The sequence below is a fragment of the Puma concolor genome, chromosome E1 (genome assembly GCF_028749965.1).
Source record: "Puma concolor isolate L17-30 chromosome E1, mPumCon1.1.hap2, whole genome shotgun sequence".
NCBI lineage: Eukaryota > Metazoa > Chordata > Mammalia > Carnivora > Felidae > Puma > Puma concolor.
Window position 1 is genome coordinate 56,412,205 of NC_141680.1, and position 27,270 is coordinate 56,439,474.

Here is a 27,270-nt window from a genome sequence, read left to right on the forward strand (position 1 = left end):
TGGGTGAGGAGGCAAGGGGATGAGTTTCCCCCCCGGACACGTGTTTGCGTCCCCCTGAAATTTCCACCCAACCAAAACTCTGAAACAGAACACAGCTCACCCACAGACAACGTAAAAGCCGGAGCCGACCCCCGTGCAGTCAAAAATCCACGCGTGACTTCTGACTCCCCACGCCCCTCCAACTGAACTACTAAGACCTACGTTGACCGGAAGCCTTCCCGATAGCATTAACCGTCAATTCTCACGTTATTTTGTACACTATATGTATCACATACTGTAGTCTTCCAGGAAAGTAAGCCAGAGAAAAGAAAATGTTATTACGAACACGGTACGAGAGAGAAAATACATTTACAGTGCTGTGTGCACTGTATTTATCAAAAACACCCGCATGTTAGTGGACCCGTGTGGCTCAGCCCATGCTGTTCGAGGCTCAACGGTATTTGCATTCCCTTCTCTGCTTTGTTTTCTAGAACCTGCAAAGCACACTTAGTAGAGGCTGCTTGGGATGCATATTAAGGAAGCCACGGTCACAGTCCTTCCTCAGCGAGAGGCTGGACGTAAAGAATTTCCAGCCCTGGAACTGGACGACTTCTATTTGAAGCCCAGCTCAACCATCTGACCTTGGGGGAAGTGTTTAATGTCTCTGAGCCCCAGTCTGCCCATCTGTCGAATGGGAAAAATAACCGAACGTTCTCAAAGGATGGCTGGCAGGATTGAATGAGATAATCACACAGGGCGCACATAACGCCTGCCAGGTAGTTAATTCCTTTTCATTGCCAGTGATTCCGATGATCGTTACCATCATCAATAGCTGGGGCCCCGACCACTACCTGGACGCCTCCAAGACAAAGAGCTGTTTTCAGAGGAAGCCCGTTGCATCCATGGGCAAGTCTGATCCTTAAGCTGATCCTTAGCAGCTGTCCCTGTGTACTGTCCACACTGGCAGCCTAGCAGTCCCAACCCTCCTCCTCCTTCCAGAAGAAGTCAGGGGGCAGGCTGGGAGGCCACTTACAAAACTGCCCCAGGGAGCCAGGTAGCAGCCAGGAGCGCTCTGGGTCCCCGGGTGCAAACCGCCACAGAGGCTGCTCGGGGGGACACCCCTGGTCTCCCTTGTGGGCTCCCTGGAGACCCAACGCCCAGAGCGGCCAGCACTGGAAGGCCCCCTGCTTCCTTGGCCTCTCACCATCCGGAGGGGAATGTGGTCCTCCTGTCCCGGACCCTCCAGCTCCCTCCTCTGACAAAGTGGCCACGTCCACCAGCCGATCCAGTCCAGGGTTGGGGCAGAAGGGATGCGGAGGGGGCAGGGTGGGGGGTTGTCGCCCTGAACTCTGGCCTCCCTGCTCGGCAAAGAAAAGGACGGTTCTCTGGAAAGGACAGATCCGCCAGTAATTAAGTACCGTCCTGTTATTTGCATTCTGGTCCCTGGCGGCAGATCTGTATCAACATCCCCAGGGCAAGACAATCTTGTTTCCCCAACAAAACCGATTATGCACATCAGGCCTGGGGATTAATCACCAGCCACAGGGGTGGGGAGGCGGTGAAAGCAGGTGGAGATGCCGGAGGGAGGAGGGAGGGATTGCCAGGAGGAAAGGCCGGAGGCCAGGCCGGGCTTGGGGGGCCCAGCCGCCCGTTGCTCATGCTTCTGGCGACAATGCCCCTTCACTAAGACCCTGTGCCCCTCCCTCCTCTCCGTTCTCCCTATTTGGCAGTGTCCTGGGGAGGGAAGGGCCAGTCCAGAGCTCAGGGCACGGGCACAAACATGGAGTAGGGACAAGCCCAAAAGCCTTGGGCAGGCCACTTCCGTGCCCCCAAATACAAGATGTCCTTCCCTTACTGATCCCGGGTTGCTACATGCCCCACCTGTGTGTCGGGTCCAAGCCCCCCCAGTGCTCCCCGGAGATAGCAGAGTTCTCCTGGGGGCTGGGGAGCAGGGGCTGGTCACAGTCATGACCACAGCCCAGCTGCTGGGAGTAAGCTCCCCGACCTCAATCCTTGTTGCATGAGCCACTCCGTCTGGCCCCCTGCCTAGACATCCTCCATTGGGCTCAGCAAGGCAGGGTCCTCATACTCCTGGGGCAGGGCTGTCTTCCCCCCTCCACCCGGACTTCCGCCACCCCAGCCTCCCAGTAGCACTGGTGTGGGAACCCCTGTCCCCCAAATGGCCACGCGGGCCCCCCACCCCAGTTCCCCTTCAGGGCACAGCAGGGGCTCTGGCAGCCAGGAGGGAGGGGAGGGGAGGGGAGGCTTGCCTGTACTCCAGCGAGAACTTGGTCAGCTCCCTGCTGTTGTGGAGCCACTTGAATTCCAGCGGCCAGCTGCCCTCGGCCATGCACGTGAGCACCAGGCGGTTCCCCTCCAAGTGCACCTGCGTTCGCACCGGCTCCGTCTTGAAATAGGGGGCCACATCATCTGTGGTAAACAGAGACACAAAGCCACCAGTTAGCAGTGCTCACCTTCAGGTGGTTGCTCACGTGGTGCCCTAGCGCCCTGGGCAGACAGAGCAGGTGCAGCCAGCTAACTTGCTCAAGGTCACGTGGCCGGGAAGGACTTGAACTTGGGTCGGTCTGACTTCGGAGCTTGATTTTCAGAGGGAGTCCTCTACCCCTACCAACCAGTTCTCGGCCTCCCTCCTCCCAGACCGCTCCAGGCTCACGGCCTCTGCTGCCACCGCCCTGTTCTGGTGCTTTCTGTCGCTCTCCCCTCGAGATCCCCATCCACTGGACACCCTGTGATTCTGGGGGCACTTACTGCCCTTTGGTCAAAGGGAATATAAATGTCACAAGGAAACCGGGGGAGGGGTGGGTTGATACAAGTGTCAGGTGGCAGGGACGTCCCGAGTCCTGCCCCTAAGGCTGGGAGAGCCCGTCAAAAGCATCATGGGCAGAGTCCATCCGGCGGGCCCTCTCCACCGCCAGGTTGTTTGACCCTTCTGTCCTCTTACCCTCAGATTTGGCCAGAATTAGGTGTCTGTGGTCTGCAGGCGGGTTCACATTCACGTCAAGGCCTCACCCTGGGTTCAAGTGCAGACCGACCACTCAGAGCACCAGCGATACACGTCTGGGGCCGGGTCAACTGGCATCATGCCCCCACCCCACACCCCAGGTCTGAATCTCATGAGGGCATAGCTTGTGATTACTGGGGGGGGGGCCCTCCTTGAACCTCAATCCTGCTACCAGCTCTCTTTGTGGGGGCCGCTGGAGGGCAAGCCTGGGTGTGTGTGGAGGGAGAGCCAGGGCAGGCAGGTGCTGAGCCCCTCCCCCCCCCCCATCTCTGCATCACTCCCGACAAGCATCCTGCAGCTTACCGCCTTCCAAAGCCCTTCAGGAGGTCCTCTTTTGGGGGAGTGTGCTGGGGGAGTGGCACCCACCCCTGGTCCCCTGGTCCCCTGGTCCCCCGCCCACCTCAGGTGGCAGCAGAGGGGAGAGAGGCGAGCAGGCACCCATTTGCCCGCAGCCCACTCTGCTGAGGCAGCGGCTCTGCCTCTGTTTGACAAATGGGCACATTCGCACTTCAAAGGCACATTCCTATTCCCCAGCAGCGTTTGAGAGCCCTTTGAATTGCGTTTTTAAAAACCCTCTGTTAGTTCCTGTCATCACTCGTTTGTTTTAAAACAATAACACTCCTAGTGATTCAATCCCTCCGATGCGATGCGGGGCTGATTCAGAGCCAGAACATCAGAGGGGGCGGGCGGGGCGGGCGCTTGCACACTCGCTCGTGCACACGTGTGCACACGCGCTCTGCACTCAGACCCCCTCACCTCCGTAACCCAGTTCACTGGGCAACCTGTTATCACGTCCGCCTGTTCCAGTTCAGTGCTCGGGCTCTCCAGGGCGCCTGCCTGGAGCCCAGCAACAGGAGCTGGGGTGGGCTGATTCCAGCGGCTGCCCTGCCCGAGATAATGACTCTGGGAAGAGGAGGGCGGGGCTGCCCTTTCCTGAGAACCTGCTGGGTACCACCGAGCCCCGAGCATCCCTGCATCCCCCAGCCCTAGTTATCCTTCCCAGGAAGCTTGGGAGGAACTGAGGCTCCTCTCCCCAGCCCCTGCGGTGTGGTCCGCCCTCCCCCTGCCATCCGATACAAGGATTTGGCGGGGGGAGGCCCTACCCAGCACTGAGCAATGTCAGGAGTGCAGCCAGCTGGTTTCCCTTGATAGGCCTGCCATCTTCCAAAAGCAGGGGATGGCGGGGCGACTGGCAGTGCGGCAGTAGGGGGGAGGCACCCACAGGGAAAGGATGCTGGGGTGGGGGGCGGGGGGGCCAGCCAGGTGTGCACGTGCACCCGTGTGCATTGTCTATGGGTCCTTGAGTCTCCGTGTGTGTCTGTGTGTGTATGTAGGTGTGTGCTCTTATGTGTGTATCTACGTGTTTGTGTGTTCAAGTGTGTGTCTGGGCACATGTATACGTGCGTTGACGTGCAGAGAGAGATGTCTGTGCCGTGAATGCACCAGTCGTGGACCCTGGGGAGCTTACTTATAACCTTTTTGCATTTCAATCTCCTAGCTGTAAACTGGGGGATACGTTTGTTATATCAAATGAATTAAAAAACGTAAAGAGGTTAGAAACGGTGCCTGGCACACGCTTTAGGCACATGCTTTACTATTAAGCGTGTGGGCAGATGGGCAGACTACAGGAGGGAAGAGCTCATGCCCTGTTGGCAGGCACCAGCAGCACCTTTCACAGTCTAAGAGCTTGGATTGTGCAGTTTACTACTTGTGCAACTGTGCACAACAGCCTTGTTAGCCACTTTCTCAGTGGGAAGGAGCTGAGAAAGGAGGAGAAAGAAATTTGAATTCTTGAATACTGAAAGAATCAATATTATACGGGTGTCATTCCCTTAAACTTTTCCTCACTTGGAAAACACACGCACACACACACACACACATACACACTACAGGTTTTTTAACTAGACAAAGTGAATCTAAAGTTCACACTTAAAAAAATGACAAAAGAGGGGCACCTGGGTGGTTCAGTCGGTTAAGTGGCCGGCCGACTTCGGCTCGGGTCACGATCTCGCGGTCCGTGAGTTCGAGCCCCGTGTTGGGCTCTGTGCTGACAGCTCAGAGCCTGGAGCCTGTTTCAGATTCTGTGTCTCCCTCTCTCTGACCCTCCCCCGTTCATGCTTTGTCTCTCTCTGTCTCAAAAATAAATTAAAAAAAAACGTTAAAAAATTTTTAAAAATGACAAAAGAATACCTAAGAAATTCTGTAAAAGTGTAATAGGTGAAAGAGACAAGCCCAGATACCGAACTGTATTATAAAGTTGCAATAATTAAAACAGTGTGTTCTTGCACCAATAATCTGATGAAATGACAGACTCAGAATCTAGAAATAGACCTCAGTACATATGGGATCATTTAATATATGATGAAAGTAGAATTTCAAGTCGGTGGGAAAAGATCAATTATTCACCAAATGGCTTTGGAACAGCTAGGGAGACATTTGGGGCGGGGGGTGTAGGGGGGTGGGGAATAAAGTTGAATCTCTTCCTCACGTTTCCTCAAAATAAATGCTAGATGGATGCATCAGTGTTTTAAGCGAGAAAAATGAAATTCTAAAGGGAGTAGACGAAAGTCACAGAGGTTTAAAAATATATAATCTTCAGGAGGTGATGCAGTATTAGACAAAGTCCAGGAAGTCATAGAACAGATTGATAACTTCAGCTATATAAAAATTCTGCACGGAAAAAAAAAATACCCATAAACAAAAAGGCAACAAATGACAAACTCGGGGAAAATATTTGCAACTTCTATCATGGACAAAGAGCTCATTTTCCCAGTATAAAAAATATTCCCATAAATCAGGAAGAAAAAGATGAACTAACCAACTGGACAAAGGATCTGAACAGTTCACAGAAAAGAATTACAAATAACTCTGAAACACAGACAAAGATGCTGAACCGCCTGATAAGAGAAAGGCAAATAAAACTCAGTAAGATACCGCTTTTTCCTATCCCTTGGGCCACGATCCGAAAGCACGATAGGGCCCCGTGCTGGCCAGCCCGCAGGGACCCAGGCGAGCGCACACACAGCTATGTGGGGTTGTAGCTTGGGACCATATCTACAGAGAGTAGTCTGGAGATTCCATCGAAACTAAAAATGAATGCCTTCCCCCTCCCTGCCGCCCCCCCCCCCCCCCAATCCCCAGCTCTTCCCAGGACCCTCCTTCACAGACACACCTGTGCATGGATAAAGTGACAGCATTTCTTAGCAGCATTATGGTTTTTATTAAATGTTTATTTTTGAGGGGGGGGGTGGAGAGAGAGAGAGATAGCGAGCCGGGGAAGGGCAGAGAGAGAGGGAGACACAGAATCTGAAGCAGGCTCCAGGCTCTGAGCTGTCAGCCTGGAGCCTGACGCGGGGCTCGAACCCACAAACTGCGAGATCATGACCTGAGCCGAAGTCCGGTGCTCAAACTGACTGAGCCACCCGGGCGCCCCTAGCAGCATTATGTTTCGTAACAGTGAAAGCTCCAAAATGACCTGCATGTCCGTCAAGAGGGCACTGGTTACAGGAAATGATTGCACTTCTACGCTAGAGAATTCTCCACAGCATCAGGCTCTGGAACGATTTTGGGGAACTACCGGTAAGTGAAAACAAGCAAGGTGCAGAACGGACACGTAATCTGCTGCCATTTGTGCACGTTCTATTTCCTCGGAGCATAAAAATGTATTTGCTTGTCTAGCCACAGGCTTTTTGTCTAGGGGGTTACGGAAGAAACTGGCTCCCGTCAGGCTTTAGGAAGAAGAACGGGGTGGGACGGGACTCGTTCGTCACTCTGTAGCTTTTGGTACCTTTTGTTGTATTGTGCAAGAATGGATTACTTCCTTAGAATCAGACACACGCTCGCATCTGCATGCACCTATGGGAGAGTGCCGGGTGAGCGGTCACGGGCCTGTCCTGCCGGGGACGGAAGAAAGGGAAGGCCCTTTATGTGCATGGGACACGGGGTGTGGCACGGCTGGGGGCCCCTGACCGCCGGAGTCTGAGACCCTTGAAGGAAGAGCCGCCTTCCGAGGCGGACAAGAGGCCTCAGTCTTGGGCTTCCTTCTTTCCTGTCACAGCTCAGGGGTCCCTGACTGCCCTGCTAAATACCCGCATTGTCATCCCTCTACGCCAGGCTCCAGGCTTATGAGAAGCTTATCAACTCCAACCTCTCCCCTCCCTCCTGCCCCCAGCAAAATAACGTCCTTTTTCTCTGGAGTCCCTCCACGGCTCCAAGGATTTGACTTCCCAGCCAGCCCAGGCCTGGGAACCCCACTTTCCTGGAGCCAGAATCTTGCTAGCCGGGGTGAAGACCTCCACCCACCACCCGATTGGCCACAAGATGTCTATTGCCCTCCAGAGCCCACTTCCAGGGGCAAATTCCAGCCCATCCCAGCTCTGAAACGTGCCAAAGCCTGTCCCTTGCAGCTTCTCCCTGGGCACACAGTAAGTATGGCTGCTCGGTCGTGGGGCATCTCTGGAATGCCTGGGAACAGGGAGGGGGTTGGGATTCTTACAAACTTCTCACCTCACCCTCCCCTGGTCTCTGCACCTTTGTCCTGGGTTGACCCCCGTGGCCCGCTAGCCCGTCCCGGCTGGAAAGCCCTGTGCTCCCTGGAGCTGGCCGGGCCCCGGGCCATGGGAAGCAGGGATTCAGGGAGCCCCCTGTCACCGAGCCTCACTTCTCCCCACACTTCTGTGTCTGCTGCCTTTCCTTCGTGCTTCTCATGGAACTTTCCATACGTGGAGCGCTTTAGACCCAACATCTCAGTTAAGAGGCATGAGAACTTCCAAGGAAGTTGGAAGCTGTCATCACCCCCTTTTACAGATGAGAAAACAGACGCTGGGGAAGGTTTGGTCATCTGACGCTTACTCCCAGACGTGAAGTCAGGTCTGGCCGATTCCAGAGCTCTGGATATTTCCATATCTGATGCTCAGCTGGCCTGCTCTTCATACTCTGACCTGTGGCCTCACGGTATAAGTGAGGGACGGTGCCTGGTTTGAAGCCACAAGCAGGGGTCATGCTGGTTGTATGGCAGGGACATTCCCAAATGTCACAGCCCCAGAGTGAGATCCAGGGATGAGAGGCGGGCTGGCTGGGAATGCGTCGGAGACTGGCCACCTCGGGGTGGAGGCTGCAGGGGGGTGGACTAGGGGGGTGCAGGGAGAGAAGCCCCCACCCACTCACCGCTCAAGGCTCCAGGTGCCCACGTTTTCCAGGGGTCTGGCTTGAAGGTCCCAGGGTGGGGAAGAGAATCCGGGTTTCCATCCCAATTCCTACGCTAACTGAAGTCTGACCTTGAGCAGAGTAACTTCGGAGCCTTCCTTGTCTTATCAGTGAAACAGCTTCTAACGCCTGCCCCAGAGGCTGCTGGGAAGGTCAAAGTGAGCTAACGCACACCACGTTTGGAGCACTGGTGCTTGGCACCCCCAGGCTGCTCGTTCTGCAGAACAGACCTTTGCAGGTGATCACACGGCGGGGGGGGGGGGGGGGTGGCGCGAGGATCACCCCACCCATTTCCTGCCTCTCGGAGATGTCCCACATCGGAGCCTTCCACATGCAGCTTCCTCACGGCCACTGCAAGCTGGCTCAAGAACTGAGTCTTGCCCTGGGATGCCTTGGAAACGCGGGGGCTGCGGGACATTCTGCACAATGTCAGGACCTCCTGCACGTCCCTCTCCCTCCCAAATCCAGGTGGGGAGGTGCTAAGCCTGGAGCTGCCGGAAAGGGAAGGTTTGGGAATACCATGCCAAGGGCACAGGAAGAGGCTGCCATGCATGACCCTGCTGGAGCCCCTGCCTTCCAGAAACGTCCGGGGAGCACATGCCATGGCAGGTGTTTGCGGGCACTTTCTGAATAATGCCTGATAAAGACCAGGGGACCCAGGGATGCTCCCTTCTCTCCTCCCGCCCCCGGGGCCGAGCAGGGCATGCCTGCTCCCACCCCATCCAGCCAGGGCAGTAGTGGCCCAGCCCCGCAGGCCCTCCCTTCTGGCTTCCCTTCTGCCTCCCACAAATGAGATGCTAATTTATGCCCCTCCACTGTCTCCTGGCAGATGCCTGGCCCAGCTCAGCCCCAGAGCTGCCTGCATGCCAAGTGCTTCATTAGCCAGGAAAGAAGGCTCTCGCCCTCCTTAATCTAATCCTCGCCAGTGACCTTCAGGAGCCAAGCACCTTCTGATGCCGGGGCCTGGGAGGGTGGGACAATCAATTATGCCTCGGCCTCCACAGCTGCTGCCGAATGGATTTCTCGCTCAGAAAAGCATGTTCAAAAAGCATCTAATGGAACGGATCATCAATTTGTTTGAATACACATTTAATCTGATTAGGGGGGCCCAGCCACCGGGGCAGCCAGTGCAAGTGAGCCCCAACACGGCCCTGGGGAACCGTGAGTGGGGTGGAGGGGCCCCGCGTGGGGAAGGGGAAGGAAGGGCGTATGCCCCAAGCCCACCACCAACCAGCTTGACCCGCTGTACCTTCATCCAGAAAGTCACACAGAAAAGAAGAATGAACCATGCAGAGGCCACAAGGGCTGGGCAGATGCCTCCTGCTTTTCTACAGCCCCAGCACGGGGCACAGAGCCCGGGGCAAAGAAAATGCTCAGGAAATAAGTGAATGAACACACGAATGGCGAATGAATGGTGATGAAGCCAAGGGATGCCGATCTTGTCACTTCCAGGAGAAGAATAATTGACGACTGAATTGGGTTGAATGATGCACTGCCCTCTCCCCTGCCAAATTCATGGCCTAACTGGAACCTCAGAACGAGACCCTATTTGGAATCAGGGTGTTGTAGCTGTAATTAGTTAAGAGGAGGTCAAACGGGAGTCGGGTGGGCCCTGTGTGACTGGTGTCTTTATGCGAGAGACATGGGAACAGAAATGCAGGGAGAGGATGGCCATGTGACGGTGGAGGCGGTGCGTTGACCGCCCAGGGAAGCCACGGATTGCCAGGAGCCCCCACGAGCTGGAAGATGCAGGAAGGATTCTTGCCTCCAGCCTTCAGAGGGAGCGGGGCCCTGCCGACACCTTGGTTTCAGACTTCTGGCCCCCAGAACTGTGAGAAAATCCATTTCTGTTTGAGTCACTCAGTTTACGGTACTTTGTTACGGCAGCCCTAGGAGACAGACGCAATGCCTCACAGAGACTTGGGTCTGTCATTGCACATAAGTCAGCCTGCCAGAGAACAAAGAGCACTAACTAGGAAGTGAGTCTGGAGCCCCAAGTCCTGCCGGTCTAGACCACGACCTTCTTCAGACATGTCCGCATGTCCGCATGTCTGCCATGCCCCAGGGCCTTTGCTTATTCCATTCCCTTTCCCCAGAGAGCCCTTTCTTTCCTTCTTTGCCAGAAAAATGTAGGTGTTAAATCTGTGTTAGTTTCTGCCCTGTGTCCCCTCTAAGCTCAAATGGCCTGTCCTCTGTCACTCTTTTCCTGCTGTCCTCCTCCACATCCTTCTGACTTCTGAGGTTCTTTGCCTCCCTCACAGCATAGAGGAGGCGCATCACAGCCCCATGTGTGGTGGCACCCATGCTGCTCTTCCACTGGAAGACAGGGACAGGGGACCCCTCGCCTCTCCAGCCCCAGAGCCTGGCAGTGAGTCCGGCGTTCAGGAGGGCCCAGATCCGTGAATGCAAAAGTGGACACATAAACTTGCCGTTGAACATGGCCAGATCATCTCCCTCGTGTCGGCAGACCCTGTCGGGGGACCTGGACCTTCCCTTCCAGCTCCGGTGTTGTAAGATCTGAGTAGTGGTATGAGTTACGACCTCGCTGGGCTGGGCCCGGGGCAGGCTTACTCGGATTCAAACCTGGCTTAGCCACTCGCTAGCTGCGTGACCCCGGGGGCAGCTCCAGAGCCCCTTTGAGTCTCCGTTTCCTCACCTGGGAACTGGGCTGTGGGCAGCGGCCTCCTCCTAGGCCTCGTGAGAAGGGTAAGGGCTGAGACCAGTGCCGGGCACAAACGGCCCATCCTTAACGTTTGCTCTGAGCCCTGTCACAGCCAAGGCCTCCCGCTGGAACTGTGTAGGTGAGGAACGCCTAAGCAGCCCCAGCCCTGGGCAGAAAGAAGGGGGGTTCTCATTTCCAATGGGTTTATCTTGCAAATAACAGAGGGGAAGGGAGACTTTCCTTACATTTCGGCTGGAGGGTTAGGAGATTAAAATGACACCGTGGATTAGAATGCTTTTGCTAACGGTGCTATTATCATTTTCCTGTATTCAGATTCATTTGAGCTATAAAAGCGGCGGTAATAAAATTTTCACTAACTCCTGGAATTTCTCCCACGAAGCTCCATTATGCTGTGTGGATGATGTTTGTCTCCCCCCCTCCGTGACCCCAGGGCGGGGCACCTGCTTGGCACAATTCTCCGGCCTTTCAGCTGGGACCTGAGACCCCTGGCCATGAAGGGACTCGGCAAAGCTCAGCTGTGGGGGTCAGCTGCCCGGACAGGCCTGCGCGGCCCCACGGAGACTCGGTCCACTGGCATCTGGCACTTCCCCAGGGGACCGTCTTACAGATTCCTCAGGTGAGCTCTCTCCAGCACGTGGGTACCACCATCAGCCCGTCTCTAAGCTCTAGAGACGGAGAAACATCCCACCGGCCCCGAGAAGCCAAGGTACGGATATTTTCAAGAACCCACAGCCTGCGGGTCCCCAGCGCCCCACGATGGCACCACCAGACACAGGGAACCGAGGTCTGTGCCAGGGCAGTGGACAAGTGGTCCCAAGCTCTGGGTACCATGCTCTCCCTTGCCTCTTGTTTCCCACTCTGAGAAAGGCCATCACCTAAAGGAGACTGTCCACTGTGTCTGAGGAAGCGAGGACAGAAGGGGACGGAAGACAGAAGAGGGGGGTCTGACTTAGCACCGGCATCGACGTCCTAATACGCACCAGAGAGCTCAGGCGCACGGCAGCATGATGGGGGCTCCCCCCGGGCCTCGGCATCCCACCCAATTTCAGTGGCCCCCCCCCTCCCCTCCCCTCCCCTTCCTTCTTCCCTTCCTTCTTCCCTTCCCTTCCCTTCCCTTCCCTTCCCTTCCCCTCCCCTCCCCTCCCCTCCCCTCCCCTCCCCTCCCCTCCCCTCCCTTCCATTCCATTCCATTCCATTCCATTCCATTCCATTCCATTCCATTCCATTCCATTCCCTGACATCAGCGTGGGCCGCTCAGCCCAGGGAGAAGGGAAAGGAGGATGTTCGGTGAAGACCTCATCCCCACCAGCCCCCGTGTTTTCTCACTTAGCCCCCAACCACTTTGGGGGAGACATCATTACCATCCTTTATTTCCCTCAGCAAAGCCCAGAGGTGAGCGGAGCGAGGTCACCCCGGAGTCAGGGCCGGGTTTCGAACCCACGAGGCCTCTGATGGCCGCTTAGGTCGACGTGGTGTTCGGGCCACGGGAGAGGAGTCCGACGCCGGGCCCCCGTGGCGGGTGCGGGGGGGCGCGGAGGGAAAACCAGAGTGGCGAGTCTGCTGCCTCCACGCAGAGGCCGAGGCATGGAGCCCGCCCGCCGAAGAAGCACACACACTCATCAGCCTGGTGACCCCCGTGTCCCGGCGCTTTGCGGCGTGTAACGAAGACCGTGGAGCAGAAAATTGGAGTTCAATTTGCCGTCCATGCTGCGTGGCGCCCAGCCCATTCCAGTCCCTGGCAGGTACCTCTGAGCTCCATCATAAATAATAATACCACGCGGCTCTCTGGGCTGCTCGGCAGATACAGACCCCAAGCGACTGACAAGCTGTGTTATACACAGAGGTCTGCACGCGCCTGCCCCACCCGGGTCCCTCCAGCGGGCCCCCGTGCCACCCTCCTTTCCTGCTGTCACCCACCCCCCCAACACACACACACACACACACACACACACACACACACACACACACACACCTCTCTGGGCCCATGTCCAATCTGGAGGGAGACAGGCCCTCGTCCACCCCTGGACACTGAGCTCAGCTCCTGCCCCAAAGTCCTCCTTGCCCCCTTTCCCGGCACTCATTAGCAGAAAGCCCCCGGGGGCCTGGCAGACACCAAGCCCCTTGCTGTCCCTAGTGTGGGTACCACAGTCGCTCTGCCTTGTTTTATTCACTTATCTCTCTTCTTAAAACACAGTCATGTTTTAAATGTTTATTTTTGAGAGAGAAAGAGACACAGAGCGCAAGCAGGGGAGGGGCAGAGAGAAAGAGGGAGACACAGAATCTGAAACAGGCTCCAGGCTCCGAACCGTCAGCACAGAGCCCGACGCGGGGCTCGAACTCACAGACTGCGAGATCATGACCTGAGCAGCAGTCGGACGTTCAGCCGACTGAGCCCCCCAGGATCCTCTTAGAAAGGGATCTGGATCTGCTCGGGTCTGCAGTGTGCCCTGGTCTCCGAGAAGCGGTTTCTCTCCTCCAAACTGCACGGGGTGAGTGGTAACACAGGCCCCTCAGATGAGGGGCAGCTGCTCCCCTGGAGGCTCCACATTAGTCGCCTTGGGAGCCACCTGGGGGAGGCCACCGAGGCAGCTTCCTCCGAGCAGGGCCTGGAGATTTCCCCGGAGGAGGGGCTTTGGGGCCGAGAGCACAGGGGCTCCCATCAGAACAGTAAAATGTGGTCGCACGTTGTGTGATTCCACGTATAGGACACAACCCGGAACAGGGAAATCCACAGACGGGGCAGAGACTGGTGGCTAGCAGGCGGTTGGGAGCCTGAATGAGCGCGGGGTCTCCTTTTGGGACGATGCAGGTATTGTGGAATTAAGCAGAGGCGGTGACCGTAACCACTGCGAAAGTTCTCAATGCAATCGGACTGTTCACTTTTAAGAGGTTGATTTTATGGTACGCGAGTCAGTCTGATCCCAATTAAAAACGAGCCAAAGGCAATCTGGTACGAAAGGTCTTTCCCTGGCCCCCCGCCCTTCGGCTTATCCCCCCTCCAGGACTCCCACTCTGCCTTCTGTCTCCCCGGCCCCAGCTGCTGATTAGGGGGGAGACTATTGAAGAAGTTCCACGTGCTCCTTCCTGTCCCCGGAAGTCACCTGGCTCCTCCCCTCGCTCCCTCCTCCTCTCATCTGCTGTGATGCTCAGGGGCACGTCCCCGGTCAGCTGCGGGGTCCTCTCTGGGATATGGAGGGCAGGGCTGGGCTTGCAAGCAGTCTCGGGAGCACGGGGCTAGAAGCCTGTGCTAGCCGCACGTGAAGACCCTTCTGCGGCCACTGCCCAAGCTGACAGGCCACCTGGAGTGAGGGCCGGAAGATCTGGCTTGGCAGGTGGATGATGGAGGGTGGGTCCCATCTCTGCACTTACAAACTGCTGGGCACCGAGGCAGCACCTCGGTTTTCTGAGCTGTCCTTTGCTCCTCTGCACCACAGACAGGAGGGGTCCCGCCACACCTGCCCTGCCCGGGTTTCTTTAGGATCCACTGTGACAGAGTCTAACAACCAGGAACTCAAGGTCTGGCCGACTGCTAGCCACACATGGCCCCTGTTTTAGCGTTGCCCATCCTGTTCTTCCCACCACACAGCGTCGCCCTGGGGGTGGGCTACTAAGCATCCCACACAGGCAGGCCGAACGGAGCCACTGTTAAGGTTGGTGACCGGGAGGTGGCCTGGGTTCAGATGTAGGTGGATGCTGGGATCTCCTTTCCTTGCTAATCCCATAGGTCAGGGCCATCAGATGGCGGCCCAGGGCGTGAACTCTGAGGATGGGAAAGGAAGGAGGCGGGCACAGCTCAAGGGGCATGAGGTTCAATGACCGGCTGTCCGACCCCCTCATCCCCCACCCCCTGCCCCTGCCTGCCTTGCCCTGGCCTGGCTGCTGGGCTCACGTGCCCTGGTGCCAGGTGGCTTTTTCCGGGCAGCACCGGGCAGTGCTGTTTGGGGAAGCAGAGGGAGCCTGCTCTGGAAACCTACAGCTCATCTTTTGTGCCTTACGGTGGCCGAACCAAAGGCTGCAGGGGACGTGATGGTATTGGTGCCCCGATGTTGGTCCTCTGCCAGGTGTCCACCTGGGAGGTCAGGCGGTTTCCTCACCGGCCAGCGGCACCCCTGGCTTCCCCTGATTGTCAGCGTGTCCCCCACAGCGAATGGGGCTCCCAGGCCTCTCCAGAGGAGCCTGGGCCTGGCAGAGCATGCTGGGAAGCAAGCGAGAGAGACGGAGGCAGGATTCACACCAACAAGACGGGCCAGGTTTAAGCAAGAGCACATCCATGGCGCCATGGTTCACATGGACACAGGGTTTGTGTTCCTGACACTGGGCCCCACGCCTTCTAGGTACGAGGTCTGGCCACCGGGCAAAACCCTAGCTGCCGTGGCCTCCCACAAGCTCCAAGTATCTCGAGTAAGAAGCATTTGTGGAACTCACCTAGTCTAACCCCTCTGGTTGGCCAATGGGGAAACTGAGGCAGAGGAGTTTAAGGGAGGACTTGATCCCAGCTTTTCTGACCCCAGGTCACTCTGTCTCACTTGATAGCTCTCGGCCTCATTTTCCCCTTCTATCAAAGGGGCCCACGGGGCGCCTGGGTGGCGCAGTCGGTTAAGCGGCCGACTTCAGCCAGGTCACGATCTCGCGGTCCGTGAGTTCGAGCCCCGTGTCGGGCTCTGGGCTGATGGCTCAGAGCCTGGAGCCTGTTTCCGATTCTGTGTCTCCCTCTCTCTCTGCCCCTCCCCTGTTCATGCTCTGTCTCTCTCTGTCCCAAAAATAAACAAACGTTTGAAAAAAAAAAAATTAAAAAAAAAAAAAAAAGGGGCCCAAGGGCTTAACAGATGTCCTCTGTCCTATTCCCGTGTAGCTGACACACCTGGGCTTTCCTGGGGCGGACCGGCTGATGCTAGGAGAGACTCTTTTCCCCCAAGGGAACCTGAGCTGCCGCTCTTGACGGAGGGAGGCCGGGGTGCCTTCAAATGTTCCCCATGGACCCTTGCTGTATCCCCTGCCGCGTGGGGGATGGTGTCCCTGTTGTGAAATAAGGTGTCTGCAGACGTGATCAAGTAAAGATGAAATCACTACGTACGCGTGGATCCTGATCTGACACAGAGAGAGACACGGAGAAGACGCCAGGTGAGGACAAAGGGCAGGATGCAGCTCAGCCACGGGAGTGAGGATTGTGGGGGACACCAGAAAGTGGAAGAGGGAAGGAAGGGCTCTCCCTAGCAGCCTTCACGCAGAGCATCCGGACCCTGACTCTGGACTGGGCCTCCAGAAGGGTGAGATAAGACGTTTCTTTTTTTTTCTTAAAATTTTTTTTTTTAATTTTTATTTTTAATTTATTTTTGAGAGAGAGAGAGAGAGAGAGAGACAGAGCACAAACAGGGGAGGGACAGAGAGAGGAGGAGACGCGGAATCCGAAGCAGGCTCCAGGCTCCGAGTTGTCAGCACAGAGCCCGACGTGGGGCTCGAACTCGTGACCTGAGCCCAAGTCAGACACTTAACTGACGGAGCCACCCAGGTGCCCCAGAGACAAGATGTTTCTGTTGTTAAGCCGCCCTAGCTGGTGGCACTGTGCACGGACTGCCCTGGGGCAACTCACATGCCCCCCCCACCAACGCCCACCCCTCAAAAAAGCCAGCCTGGAGCAAAGCACATCCTCTCTGAAGGCTTCACGGATGTCCTTTCCCGCGGCAGAAGCAAGCCCCCCGCTTTGTGCTCACTGAGCCGTATCCGTGGTCATATCAGTAACTGCTGTGGCACCTGCCACATGACTGAGCACTCCGCTGGACTGGAAGCTGTTCGAGGACACATCTCACGAGGGCCCCCACGGTGCCTTCAGTCCCTAACCTGGCTTTGTGCACGGACTGGACGCTCGATGCTAAACGATGCTAAAGGCACACCTACTCCGGCTCAGGTCATGATCTCACGGCTCGTGGGGTCGAGCCCCGCATCGGGCTCTGCTTTGGATTCTGCGTCTCCCTCTCTCTCTGTCCCTCCCCACCTGCACTCTGTCTGTTTCTCTCAAAAATAAACATTAAATTTTTTTTTTTTTTAAATGAAGCAATGGATTAAAGAATCATCTTGTTTCCAGAGGCTCTGTTCTGACTCCTAACCCGCCCTGCCCCGGACCTGTCACGTCCCCTTCTCTCTGGTCACTTCCATGCAGGCCTCAGCGTGCCCTCCCTGGCCCCACAGCAACGTCGTGCCAGCCACTCTGTCGCAGGGCCGAGCTCAGCTAATGATGACAGACGATGCCCCGCGTGCCAGGATTGGCATGTTGGCAGGAGGTGCCGTCGTGATTGATGGCCCTGCGTGGCTATTTCCAATTTGCTCACCGGAAGCCAAGCCTTTCTGGGAAGGAGAGCAGCTGACCCCCTCCACCGCCCACTCACGCACGTGAGTCTGGTCTCTCCTTCCCAGAACCGAAGCCCTTGCCCTCTCCCTGGTGATTGGCACACGGCGGCAGATGGCATGTTTCGCTTTCACGGGTTCAGAAAGCGGATAAGATGTTCCTTGTGGACCCGCTACTTTTCCCTCTCATCCAGAGAGGGTGATCTGGGAGTCACACACTTACCGTCCTCTCCCTTCCGGCTTGGCTGGAGAAGGGACCCCCAGCCAGGGCCCCACACCCCCGGGGCCAGCCTCTGTCTGTGGTTATGAGGGCCAGTGTCTCTGCGCTCTCTGTGTGTGGCCCCCAAGCCCAGGTAGGTATGACTCCCATTGCACAGATAGAAAAACGGGGACGGCAAGACGCGAAGTGTTTTAGCTTTGGCTATAGCGACGGCCAGTGTGGGCCCTGGGGTTTGCGTTCAGGGCCGTCCATCTCCAAAGTTCATGTGCCTTCTGCTGGAACACGCAAAGTAGGTTTGGAACGGCGATGGAGCCATCTTTCGGCCCTCCGCTCTCACGCACAAATCTCGAGGCAGGGACAAGAGTCTCATCTGCCATGGTGAGCACAGAGTTCCCGTGGGTGTGGGCTGGCCTAGGGTCACAGGGAAAAGGGCAGGGCCAGGTCTCCAGCGGGGGACAAACCACGACACCCAGCACATGGCGGGGGCTATCAAGAGACTCACTTTCCCTGGGACCTGTGTGACCCTGGGTGAGCCCGGCTAGTTCTCCAGGCTTCAGTTTCCCTGTAGGTCATGACCAGCCTCATCTTTGCCCATCTCTCCCCAGGGAGCTCATGAGTCAGTGAGAGATGGCATCTGAGGCCAGAAATCAGGAGGGGCGAGGGTCTTGTCACCAGTAGGGTGAGACCCAAGAGAGGATGATCCCAGGCGGGAACTGATAGGAGGAGGCGGTGGTCCCCAGAAGCTGCCCTTGAAGGGCTGAGGCCAGGAGGGTCCCAGGAGGCCTCTGCCCGTTGCCCAGCCATGCCTGGCCTCGGGGAGCAGGAGGGCGAGCTGGGAGCTGTGGTTTGGCAATGGGCAAACCCAGCAAGGGAAAGGAGGGGTTTACAGGAAGGCTTCAAGTTACCGGAAAGGACAATAAATTAATATAATAGGGCCGCTTGGCTGGTGACAAGGGATAAAACATGTGGTCCAAAATAGCCCCATGCAAGATCGTCAAGAGGATGAATGAGAAGGCAAGACGGAGCGAGGGAAAGAGCGGGAAAGGTGCTTTCAGAGCGGGGAGCAGGGGGAGGAGGGGACAGGAGGCAGCGTGTGGGGTGGCCGGGTCTCCTGACCCTCCACCGTCTCCCCCGGTCTCCCCTCAGCCCCTTCCTCTGCACCTCAGCACTCGCTGCCCCCCCTGCCAGCTTTCCCTGGCCCCACCGCCCCCACCACCTCCCTAGAGCCTTTTGCTGCCTCTGGCGCCCAGCTCACGCAAGTGCTCTCGGCCTCAGTCATAATGCAATGTGTGCGTTTCACTCGTGCGCCCATGCGCTCGCCCAAGCTCCATTCGCTCCTTCAACAGACGCCGTGCCAACACCTACTACGTGCCAGGAGACGTCACGGTGAGCGAGAAGAAAGCCTCTGCCCTCCAGTTGCCCTGACGCACGTGGGGGGTGGATGGGCCACCAGATGCAACGGAGTGAGGCCCGTGACACATCAGGCCTCCGGTGCAGCTGCCGGGGCCATGAAGGACCCTCGGGCCAGGGGCTCCCAGCAGCACTCTGAAGGGAGAGCAGGCCGCGTGCCAGGCGGGGGCGTGCATTTGTGCCACAGCCAGGAAACGACAGAAGAACGACGGCTTCCGGGAACTTTGTGTGCCTCGATGCGGACACGGGGACGATGGCGAGAGAGGGTGCGGGCGGTGCGGGCAGTGAGGCGGGAGACGGGGCTGGCTGGCACAGCGGCCACGGAGCAGGCCTGTGTGGGATGACCTTGGATTTAAGCTCTGGCTTCTCCACTGAGGAGCTGCAACGACCTTGGGCAAATCATTCAGTCCCTGTGAGCTGGTTTCCTCACTTGAGGACAGTGACGTGGGATAACAGCACCTGCCTCACAGAACGGCGGCCAGAAGAAAATGAGACAATTGCTGGCTCTTGAATGAATGAACGGTGGGGGTCAGGGTCCCCGAGCATGAAGGGCTTCTACACCGTGCCAAGGAGTTAGTTGTCACCGAGGGCGGTGAAGCGATGCTGGAGATTCCACGTGTGTGTGCGTGCGTGCGTGCGTGTGTGTGTGTGTGTGTGCGCGCGCGCGCACCCTGGGGGCTCCCTCGGGCGCCAGAGTGGCCCCGGCTGCTCTCCCAACTCTCGCCCATTTGTTCCCAGTTTCCCGGAGGAGAGCGATGGTGCTGCATGACCCTTGGTGGGGATGGAGGAAGGATCCCCACCTTCTCAGCACAGGCTCAAGGTCATGACTCCTCTTGCGGACCTCTCCCGCTCAGTGAACACCGACTATGGGCAGGCCCTTCGAGGCGCCGCAGGCTGGCAGGAGAGATAGGATTCACAAGGGCAGCGATGACTAATGATGTGAGGCGTTAGGGAGCGTGGCACCTGCAGACGCGAGAACCAGGCGCGACGGGCACGAGGCACAGGGTGGGGTGGGGGGCCGCCCCGAGGACTGGGTGGGCAGTCAGGGAGCTCCAGGGAGGAAGGAGGCATCACGTGAGTCATTTGCTTGTTGATTAATCCAGAGGCACTGGACCGTCAGCTCCGCACCGGCCACCGTGGGATGCGCTGGGACGCAAAGGGGGAGCAAGACCATGCTTACGAAGCTTAGACTCCAGCAAGAAATGCAGGTGTTAACCCGGGGACTTCAAGAGCAAAGATTCTCGAAAGCAAAGTGTGGGGGGGGGGTGGGTACACAGAACACAAAGGAGGGACCTCCCCAAAAGTGACATGCCAGCCAAGACTGAAGTCTGGCAAGAGCGAGAGCAGGTGTGCCAGAGTGTAACGGGACAGGCAGCCTGGCCTGTTCACGTCAGAACCGGAAGGGGGCCCTTGCGTCTGCAGCCCGGGAGGAGAGGAGGAGAGGAGAGGGAGACAGAGCGAGCGAGAGGGGAATATGCGGGCTCGGCACCGGCTGTGTGACTGAGCCACGGATCCAGACTTTCTCCCGAGGGCAGCGGGAAGCCACTGGAGTGACAGGGACAGGACTGTAGTTCTCTCTGTGCCTCTGGCGGTGCAGGGGGTGTGGGAGGAAGGAGGTGAGAGAGGACGCCAGAGTCCAGCTGGGGGCCGCCGGTTATGAGTCCAGGGAGAGATGATCTCCGGGGGGAAATGCCTGCCCGGTGGACCTGGCTTTCTTTCGGGGGAAATTCTTCCTGCCCAGACAGAGGGGATGTGGAGGACAGAAGAGGGGGTTTAGCTTGGTCCCTGGGGCCGGCAGCGCACGTAGAGGGAAGAAGGGGGACCTGGGAAGGCAAAGGTCAGTGGTGATGGTGCCGCTTCCCGAGACCCGAATGCTGGAGTAGAAGCCAGTTTGGTGGAAAGACCCTAACTCCTGTTTTGGGCATGTGGTGGCCTGCTGGACGTCCAGGACTAGACCCCAGGGCTGGAAAAGGGGAGTAGAGCCCGGGGTTAGAAGGGGGAGCAATGGGGAGGGAGCTGCGTGGCCTCCGTGGAGCCCGCCTCCAGCCTCGCCGGCTCTGGGGACCCCGGCCGCCTCACAGTCACGCACGCACGGCACAGAGGAAGAACTAGGTGCTTGCGTCACGCCAGGTGGTCCCAGGAGCTCTGGATGCACATCTCACCAAATCGACGCAGTCGCCCTTCAAGGTCATTATTGCCCCTCTCACAGATGGGGAAGGAGCAATGCAGTGAGGCTGGGATCTGCCCAAGATCACACGGGAGTGAGCAGCGGAGGAGGGATTCGCACCCATGTCTGGTCAAGTCCACAGCCCAGGCTCTCGTTCCAAGGAGACCTACCGGCTTCTTAAGTCCCAAGTAAACAGGGACGGCTGCCTGAACTGTGTTCCCCCCAGACAGCTTAAGAGTCGGGAGGGTGCGCCCCAGCATCAGCCCTCACGGAGGGCAGGGCTGTGGCGACCACGTCCCCGGCAGCCCCCTGGCTGGGGGCACATATGTCAGCACGCCCACTGCTCCCGGGAAGAGTCCCCCGGGCCGGCAGGGGACTCACTGCCCCCTGGCTCTGCGTTTCTGCTCCTCGTCCCTCTCTGGCTGAGCCCTCCCAGCCTCATCCCTCTCCCACCCTCTGCTGACTCTTGGACCCTGGCAGAGCCGTCATGCACCACGGGAGAGGCAGATCAATCTCTCCGTGGCTCACCCACGCACACATTCATCCCCCTCAAGGTCGAAGCTTTTATTTCCGGGTGAGAGGAGAGCCCCTCTGGCCATGCCCAGGCCCAGATAACTCATGGACCAATCAGTGCCTCCGGTCCCCTCTGCACCCAGGCACAGGTGGAGGGAGCCACTGGAGCAGCCCGGCCCCCTGCACCTGTGCCTTCCTGGGGGGGGGGGGTCCCTGTAACTCTCCCCAACCTCTGCAGCTCCCTCGGGTGGCTCTCCTGGGCCTTGCTCACTATTTCCCTCCTCTTTCTTGAGTCCTCTTACACAATTTCGTCCCCTTGAGCCTTCTGTAACTATCTCCTTTTGGGGACTTAACTCTCCTTTCAGTGATGGAGAGCAAACATTGCCCTGTCCAGAGAGATGATTCTGGAGACAGGAAGTGGTTTAGCTCTAGGGCGCAAGGAGTGGGGAGGACGGAAGCCGCTGAGGCGTGGCAGACGGGAGACGGGGCTGGGACGCCTACAGGTTTCACTTGGGTCAGCCTCCACATCTCTGAGCTGGAAGACTCTAGAATATCCACTCCATCCCCTCCATGCCTCAATTTTCTTGTCTGAAAATGGAGGTGCCAACATCTAGGTGAAGTCAGACAGGGTAGGAAGCTGGCCTTGGGAAGGCTTGTCCCCCACCAAATTCACGTCCGCCTAGAACCTCAGAATGTGACCTCCCTTCAGAAACAGGGTCTTTGCAGATATAATAAGTTAAGATGAGGCCATACTGGATTACGGTGGGCCCTAAATCTAATGGCCAGTGTCCTCGTAAGACCACGTGAAGACACAGAGAGGCACACAAGAAAGAAGGCCACGTGAAGACAGAGGCAGAGGTCAGAGTAACAGGCCTACGAGCCGAGGAACATTAAAGATGGCCGACAACCGCCAGAAGCCAGGAGAGGCATGGAACAGGTCATCCGTCAGAACCTCCAGAAGGAACCAACTTTGCTTTTGGACTCTGGCTCCAGAACTCTGAGGCAATACATTTCTGTTGTTTCAAGCCAGCAAACGTGTGGTAATTTTTCATGGCAGCCGTAAGAAACTCATACAGTTGGAAATAAGGGGGTAGGAGAGTTGCTTCCTCAATACTGGACCCATTGCTGTCTGCCTGGTATGTAGAGGTGGACAGAACCACCCTTCCATGGTGTCACATCCTTGCTTGGACCAACACTTGAAGAGAAGGTGGAAATAAGTCTCGTTATGCCCTGCTCCAGCTTCTCGTTTCCTCTCTGGTGTCCATACTCTCGTCTCCAGCATCCGGGGAAAACCCATAACCCGGTAAACTGGGGCAGGGGCTGTGGGGTGGGGCAGGGGCGGGGCCTATACTGTTGGAAGGATGGGGACAGTGGTGCAAAAATGGCACCACCATCTGCCCGCCTTTCACTCTGTGTCACAGCCCTGTTTTCGCCCAGCTTCCTTGAACCTCTTCTCTGTCAGAGTCTTCGCAAACGTCATGGCGCCATGTTAGTTTTCAGAGCAGAACCATCTTGGTCAAGTGCCAGTGGAAATGGCGATACCCCCTGTGACTCCAGTAAAGCTTCTGGCTGACAACCTGTGGGAAAATGTAGCCCCATCCGTCTTCTCCGATCAGGGGCATCAGATTCGCCCTCCCCACCACCCCTGGAGCCTCACTGGACCTGCCTGCCGCATCCGGCCATGCCGGCCACTCCTTCCCTGAAACTCTGCAAACCTGAGCGTCTAACGGCCTTCTAGTTGTTCTCTTGCTTCCCTGCCTCCCTGCTTTGCTCTTCTTCTTCCTCGGGCTCTGCAGTGTTGGGAGTTCCCAGGTCTCTGCTCTGATCTTTGCCATTCCCTCCTTTTCCCTTGGTGCAAACACCCAGTTTTCTCTTCCGGCGGCAGCCATTGCTTGGATGCTGGTGCCGTTCAGACCTTTAACTCTGATCCCCCGCCCAGACGAATCAGCTCTATTTGGATGACCTCCAGGCTCAAATGTTTCAAATATCCAAAGCTGAACTCGAGTGTCTACAAGCGTGTAGCATTCGAATGTTCTAGTATAGGTAGTAGCATTGTGCATCGAGGCGCCCAAGCCAGAAGCAATGGCGGCCATCTTTGCTTTCCTCTCCTCCCTGTGCCCCATCGCATCACTCACCCAGACACTCCTTAGATTGCAAGCCACCCTGTGCCATCTCCTTTCATCTCTGATCTAGGTTTCGTCTGCCGAGCCCTTACCGGCCTCCTGGCCATCAGTCATTAGCTTGATCTACTTAATTAAAGGGATTTCTAACCATGTGCTTCCTGCTTCGTGTGCTTCCTTCAATGGTTCCCACCACATGTAGGATAAACTACTCCTTTACAAGGAATACCAGGCCCTTTTGGTCACGTCAGACACATGGTGGGTGTTCTGGAAATACTGGTTAAATGAAAGAACTCAATGACTTATGGTTTCCTACCACAACACACAGCCTGGGTCTTTGCTCCTTCAAGCCACTGATGGACTCCTCCCCGCCCACCTCCCCTGGGCACTGCTGTCCCAGCCCCACAGCAGGCCAGGTGCACGTCTCTAGCTCCATACTATTTCCTGCACTGTGTGGCATTATGATGATCTCTTTATGCATTTGTGTCTCTCTCCAGACCGGTGGTTCTCAACCAAGGTCCCACCCCCCAGGGGACACCTGGCAATGTCTGCGGATATTTTTGGCTGTCACAACTGGCGGGGGTGTCCTGTTGGTATCCAGCGGGTCAAGGTCGGGGGATGCTGCATAGGTTCCACACTGCACGGGAGGTGTGCACTGCACGGGGAGGTTCCCCGCCCAAAGAAGGACCCAGCTCAAAAGTCAGTGGTGCCGAGGTTGAGAACCCCCCCGTCTAGATGTGCACGGGGCCCACATCTGCCCGTGGCCATACTCCAGGGCCTGATCACGTGCCCACCGTCTTGCAGGCCCTCGACACGTGTTGGCTGGATGAACATCGCCACACTGTGCCCCGGCCTGAGTGACAACCAATGACATCTCCAGGCGTGAGGCCCAGACCACAAAGAGAGGCTGTGGCTGTCTCGCAGCCCCAAGAATCCGGCTCCGGGGGCAGGAGGCCGTCCTTCAGAGACAAGCTGCTTCCTCCAGGAGCCAGGACGGATGCGAGCAGTTCAGCCAACAAGTTGCCAGGGCTGTGAGAACGTTGCCAGTGAAACTGCCCTTCTTACCAATGCTGACTGCCAGGCTGGGAGGCAGCAAGCCTGTTACTTAGGCCCCTAGCGGCAGCCACGGAGAGGACGGTTTTTGCAGAGAAAGAGAGGGCAGGAGGCTCTCTCTTGTCCCATCAGAGATGGAGCCTGAGGCTGGGCTCTGTCACGTTTCAGAGAAGGAGGAGGACTGTTTCTCACCATTGCTGCAGCCCTGGTGGGCGGGGGGGAGAGGGGAGGGTCAGATGGTCTGTCTTCAGCCCCGGGCTCCCCAAGGGGCAGGGGGAGACCAGTTAACCCTCCACCGCAGCTTGCCCACACAGGCAGTTGATAAAGGCACTTAATAAAGAGAAGAACACACATCGAAGGGCCCCTTCTCCCCTCTCAGGTCCTGTCTGTGTCCTTCTTGCCATCTCCCTGGATGTCCCACCTGGTTCTCACCTCTCTCCGAGCCCACGGCTCCCTCCAGCCCTCGGGGTAACCCTGGGGTCCAACCGGATGCAGGCAGAGCTACGCTCGGCCAAGCAAGGCACAGAGAAGTCCTCCGTCAGCGTCCCTTGCAGCTGGCAGTGCTCACGGGGCTGTGCCAGCCACCGCGCCCAAGCCCAGAGCCTCAGTTTCCCCAGCCCTGCATCCTCGGACGCAGGCAGGTGCACGGCCAGGGCACGCTTCGGGCCCCCGGGGCCAACTTGCGCTCATTGGCACGGCGGCTTGGCCTGGCTTCAGGGGCAGTTTGCCGAGCCCGGACGGATGACATCCCTAGAGCAGGCGAGCACATCTGGCAGTCTGTCTGGTCACTGGGCAGTGGCCAACGACACAGGTTTGTGTCCCCAGCAAGAGTGTAAAAGGTCTAGGAAACCCCAAGTCCCTGGACACGAGCCTCTAAGGGCCACGCCCGGCTCTGAATCAACACTCTCGAACATCAACACGTCCACAGGAGCCTCTGTCCATTTCCAAACTTACTTCTCGGGGTGCCACGGGGGCTCACGCTGCTACAGAGGCATCAGTGCCATAGACCTGCCCACCGCAGCGGCCAGCAGCCAAGACCTTCTCTGCAGACCCCTCAGACCCCTGGGGGACGCCTGTCACCAGCAGGGACCGCCCGGCCCCGCCCCCGGCCTGCCCTCCAGCACCTTCAGGGAAGTGCCTCTCTGAGCTGCACCCCAGAAGAAGGGTCATTATTGCTAATGCCTTTTCTCCCCCATCTGTTGTGATTGTTTACACTCCACTTGCTAATTAGAGACTAATTAGCTGGTGCTGAAATTCATCACTTTCCAAACACAACACGGCAGCCGGAGGAGCACAGCGACCGGGCCAACATCTGCACCTCCACTCGGAGCCAGGAGCCAAGGTGCCATTCCTCTCCTCCTGCCTCTGCTTCTTCCGCTCCCCGCTCCCCGCCGCCCCCCTCTTCCTTCTCCTCCTGCTCCTCTCCCTCCTCCTGCTCACTCCCACCCCCTGCCAAGCCCCAGAGGGCCTGGGGCTATCTGCTTTTCGACTCAGTACCCCCATGTTGTGCCAGCTCAGGGTAAAGACCCGGTAAATTGTCACAGAGCTAGCGAATGAATGAGGACCAGAGCATTGATGGGGCCAGATGTGCAGTGGGGTTGGCACCGGATGGGGTGGGAGCTGGGAGGGATTTCCTGGGGGGGGGGGTAGGCCAAAGACAGGATCTCTGTAAGGCCTTGGGGGTACTGGGTGAGGGGTGCAGGGGCAGAGTGGGGTGCAGGGAGAAAAGTCATACAGGAAGGAGCAAGTTGGAAGATTAAGTCACAAGGCCAGGGGCAGAGAGGCAGGCACTGGGAGAAAGAGATAGGACAGGCAGGACAGCAGGGGAGTGGAGGGGGGGGGGGGATGCCAGGGGAAGGAGTCTCAGCACTGGCTCCCTGGCTCGGGGTGAGGAGGTGTGACTGCATCTGAGAGAAATCTCGGTGGCCTCAACTGAAACCATCCATTTGCATGACAGCCAGGACCCGAGAGCCTGGGCCCTGACCTCCCTTCCTCTCATCTCAGAGAAAGCGGCTGCTATTCCCCCAAGTTCCCTTCTCCCAACTAGGCTGGGGACCGAGGGACCGAGGGGCCAGCTGCTGGTGACACTCCCAAAGACACTGTTGACCCCCGCAGCCCCGGCCAGGGAACCCAAGGTCGCCTCGCCTCAAAGCCCTCACCAGTGTGTGACAAAAACTTGAGCTTGCCTTCACTTGTGTTTAGGCACGGCTCACCCGTCCCTGAGGGCAGGTTTCCGGGGGACCCAAAAGCCTGAGGCTAAACCATCCCTCTGCCACTTCCTTCGTGCGGCTTAAGACACGCGCATCACTTCTCTGAGCTTGTTCACAACCCATGTGTGAAATGGGGACGTCTGGCTCACGGGGCTGCTCCGAGGACAAAGATGACGGTTTCCTCTTTTCAGCATGGCACCTCTTTTCAGTGAACGGCAGGTGGGCGTTCTCCTGTTCGCCTCCGGGGGGAATACAGACCGTTCCCTCCCTCCCCTGTCTTCCTTTGCGCTCAGTCGAGGGCCGCTGAACCGTTAACCCTCTTTCCAGGAAAAATAAGAAAACCCTG

At 57.5% G+C, this 27,270-nt stretch overlaps 1 protein-coding gene across 2 annotated transcripts in view; it reads right to left on the minus strand.

The window, feature by feature from the left end:
- Positions 1–27,270, minus strand: part of SDK2 (sidekick cell adhesion molecule 2) — a 265,473-nt gene that overhangs the window by 136,736 nt on the left and 101,467 nt on the right. For both annotated transcript variants that reach the window (XM_086687933.1, XM_086687932.1), the window contains exon 2: positions 2,250–2,409. In XM_086687933.1, coding sequence (XP_086544059.1) covers positions 2,250–2,409 — 160 coding nt within the window. The remainder of the gene's footprint in view (positions 1–2,249; positions 2,410–27,270) is intronic.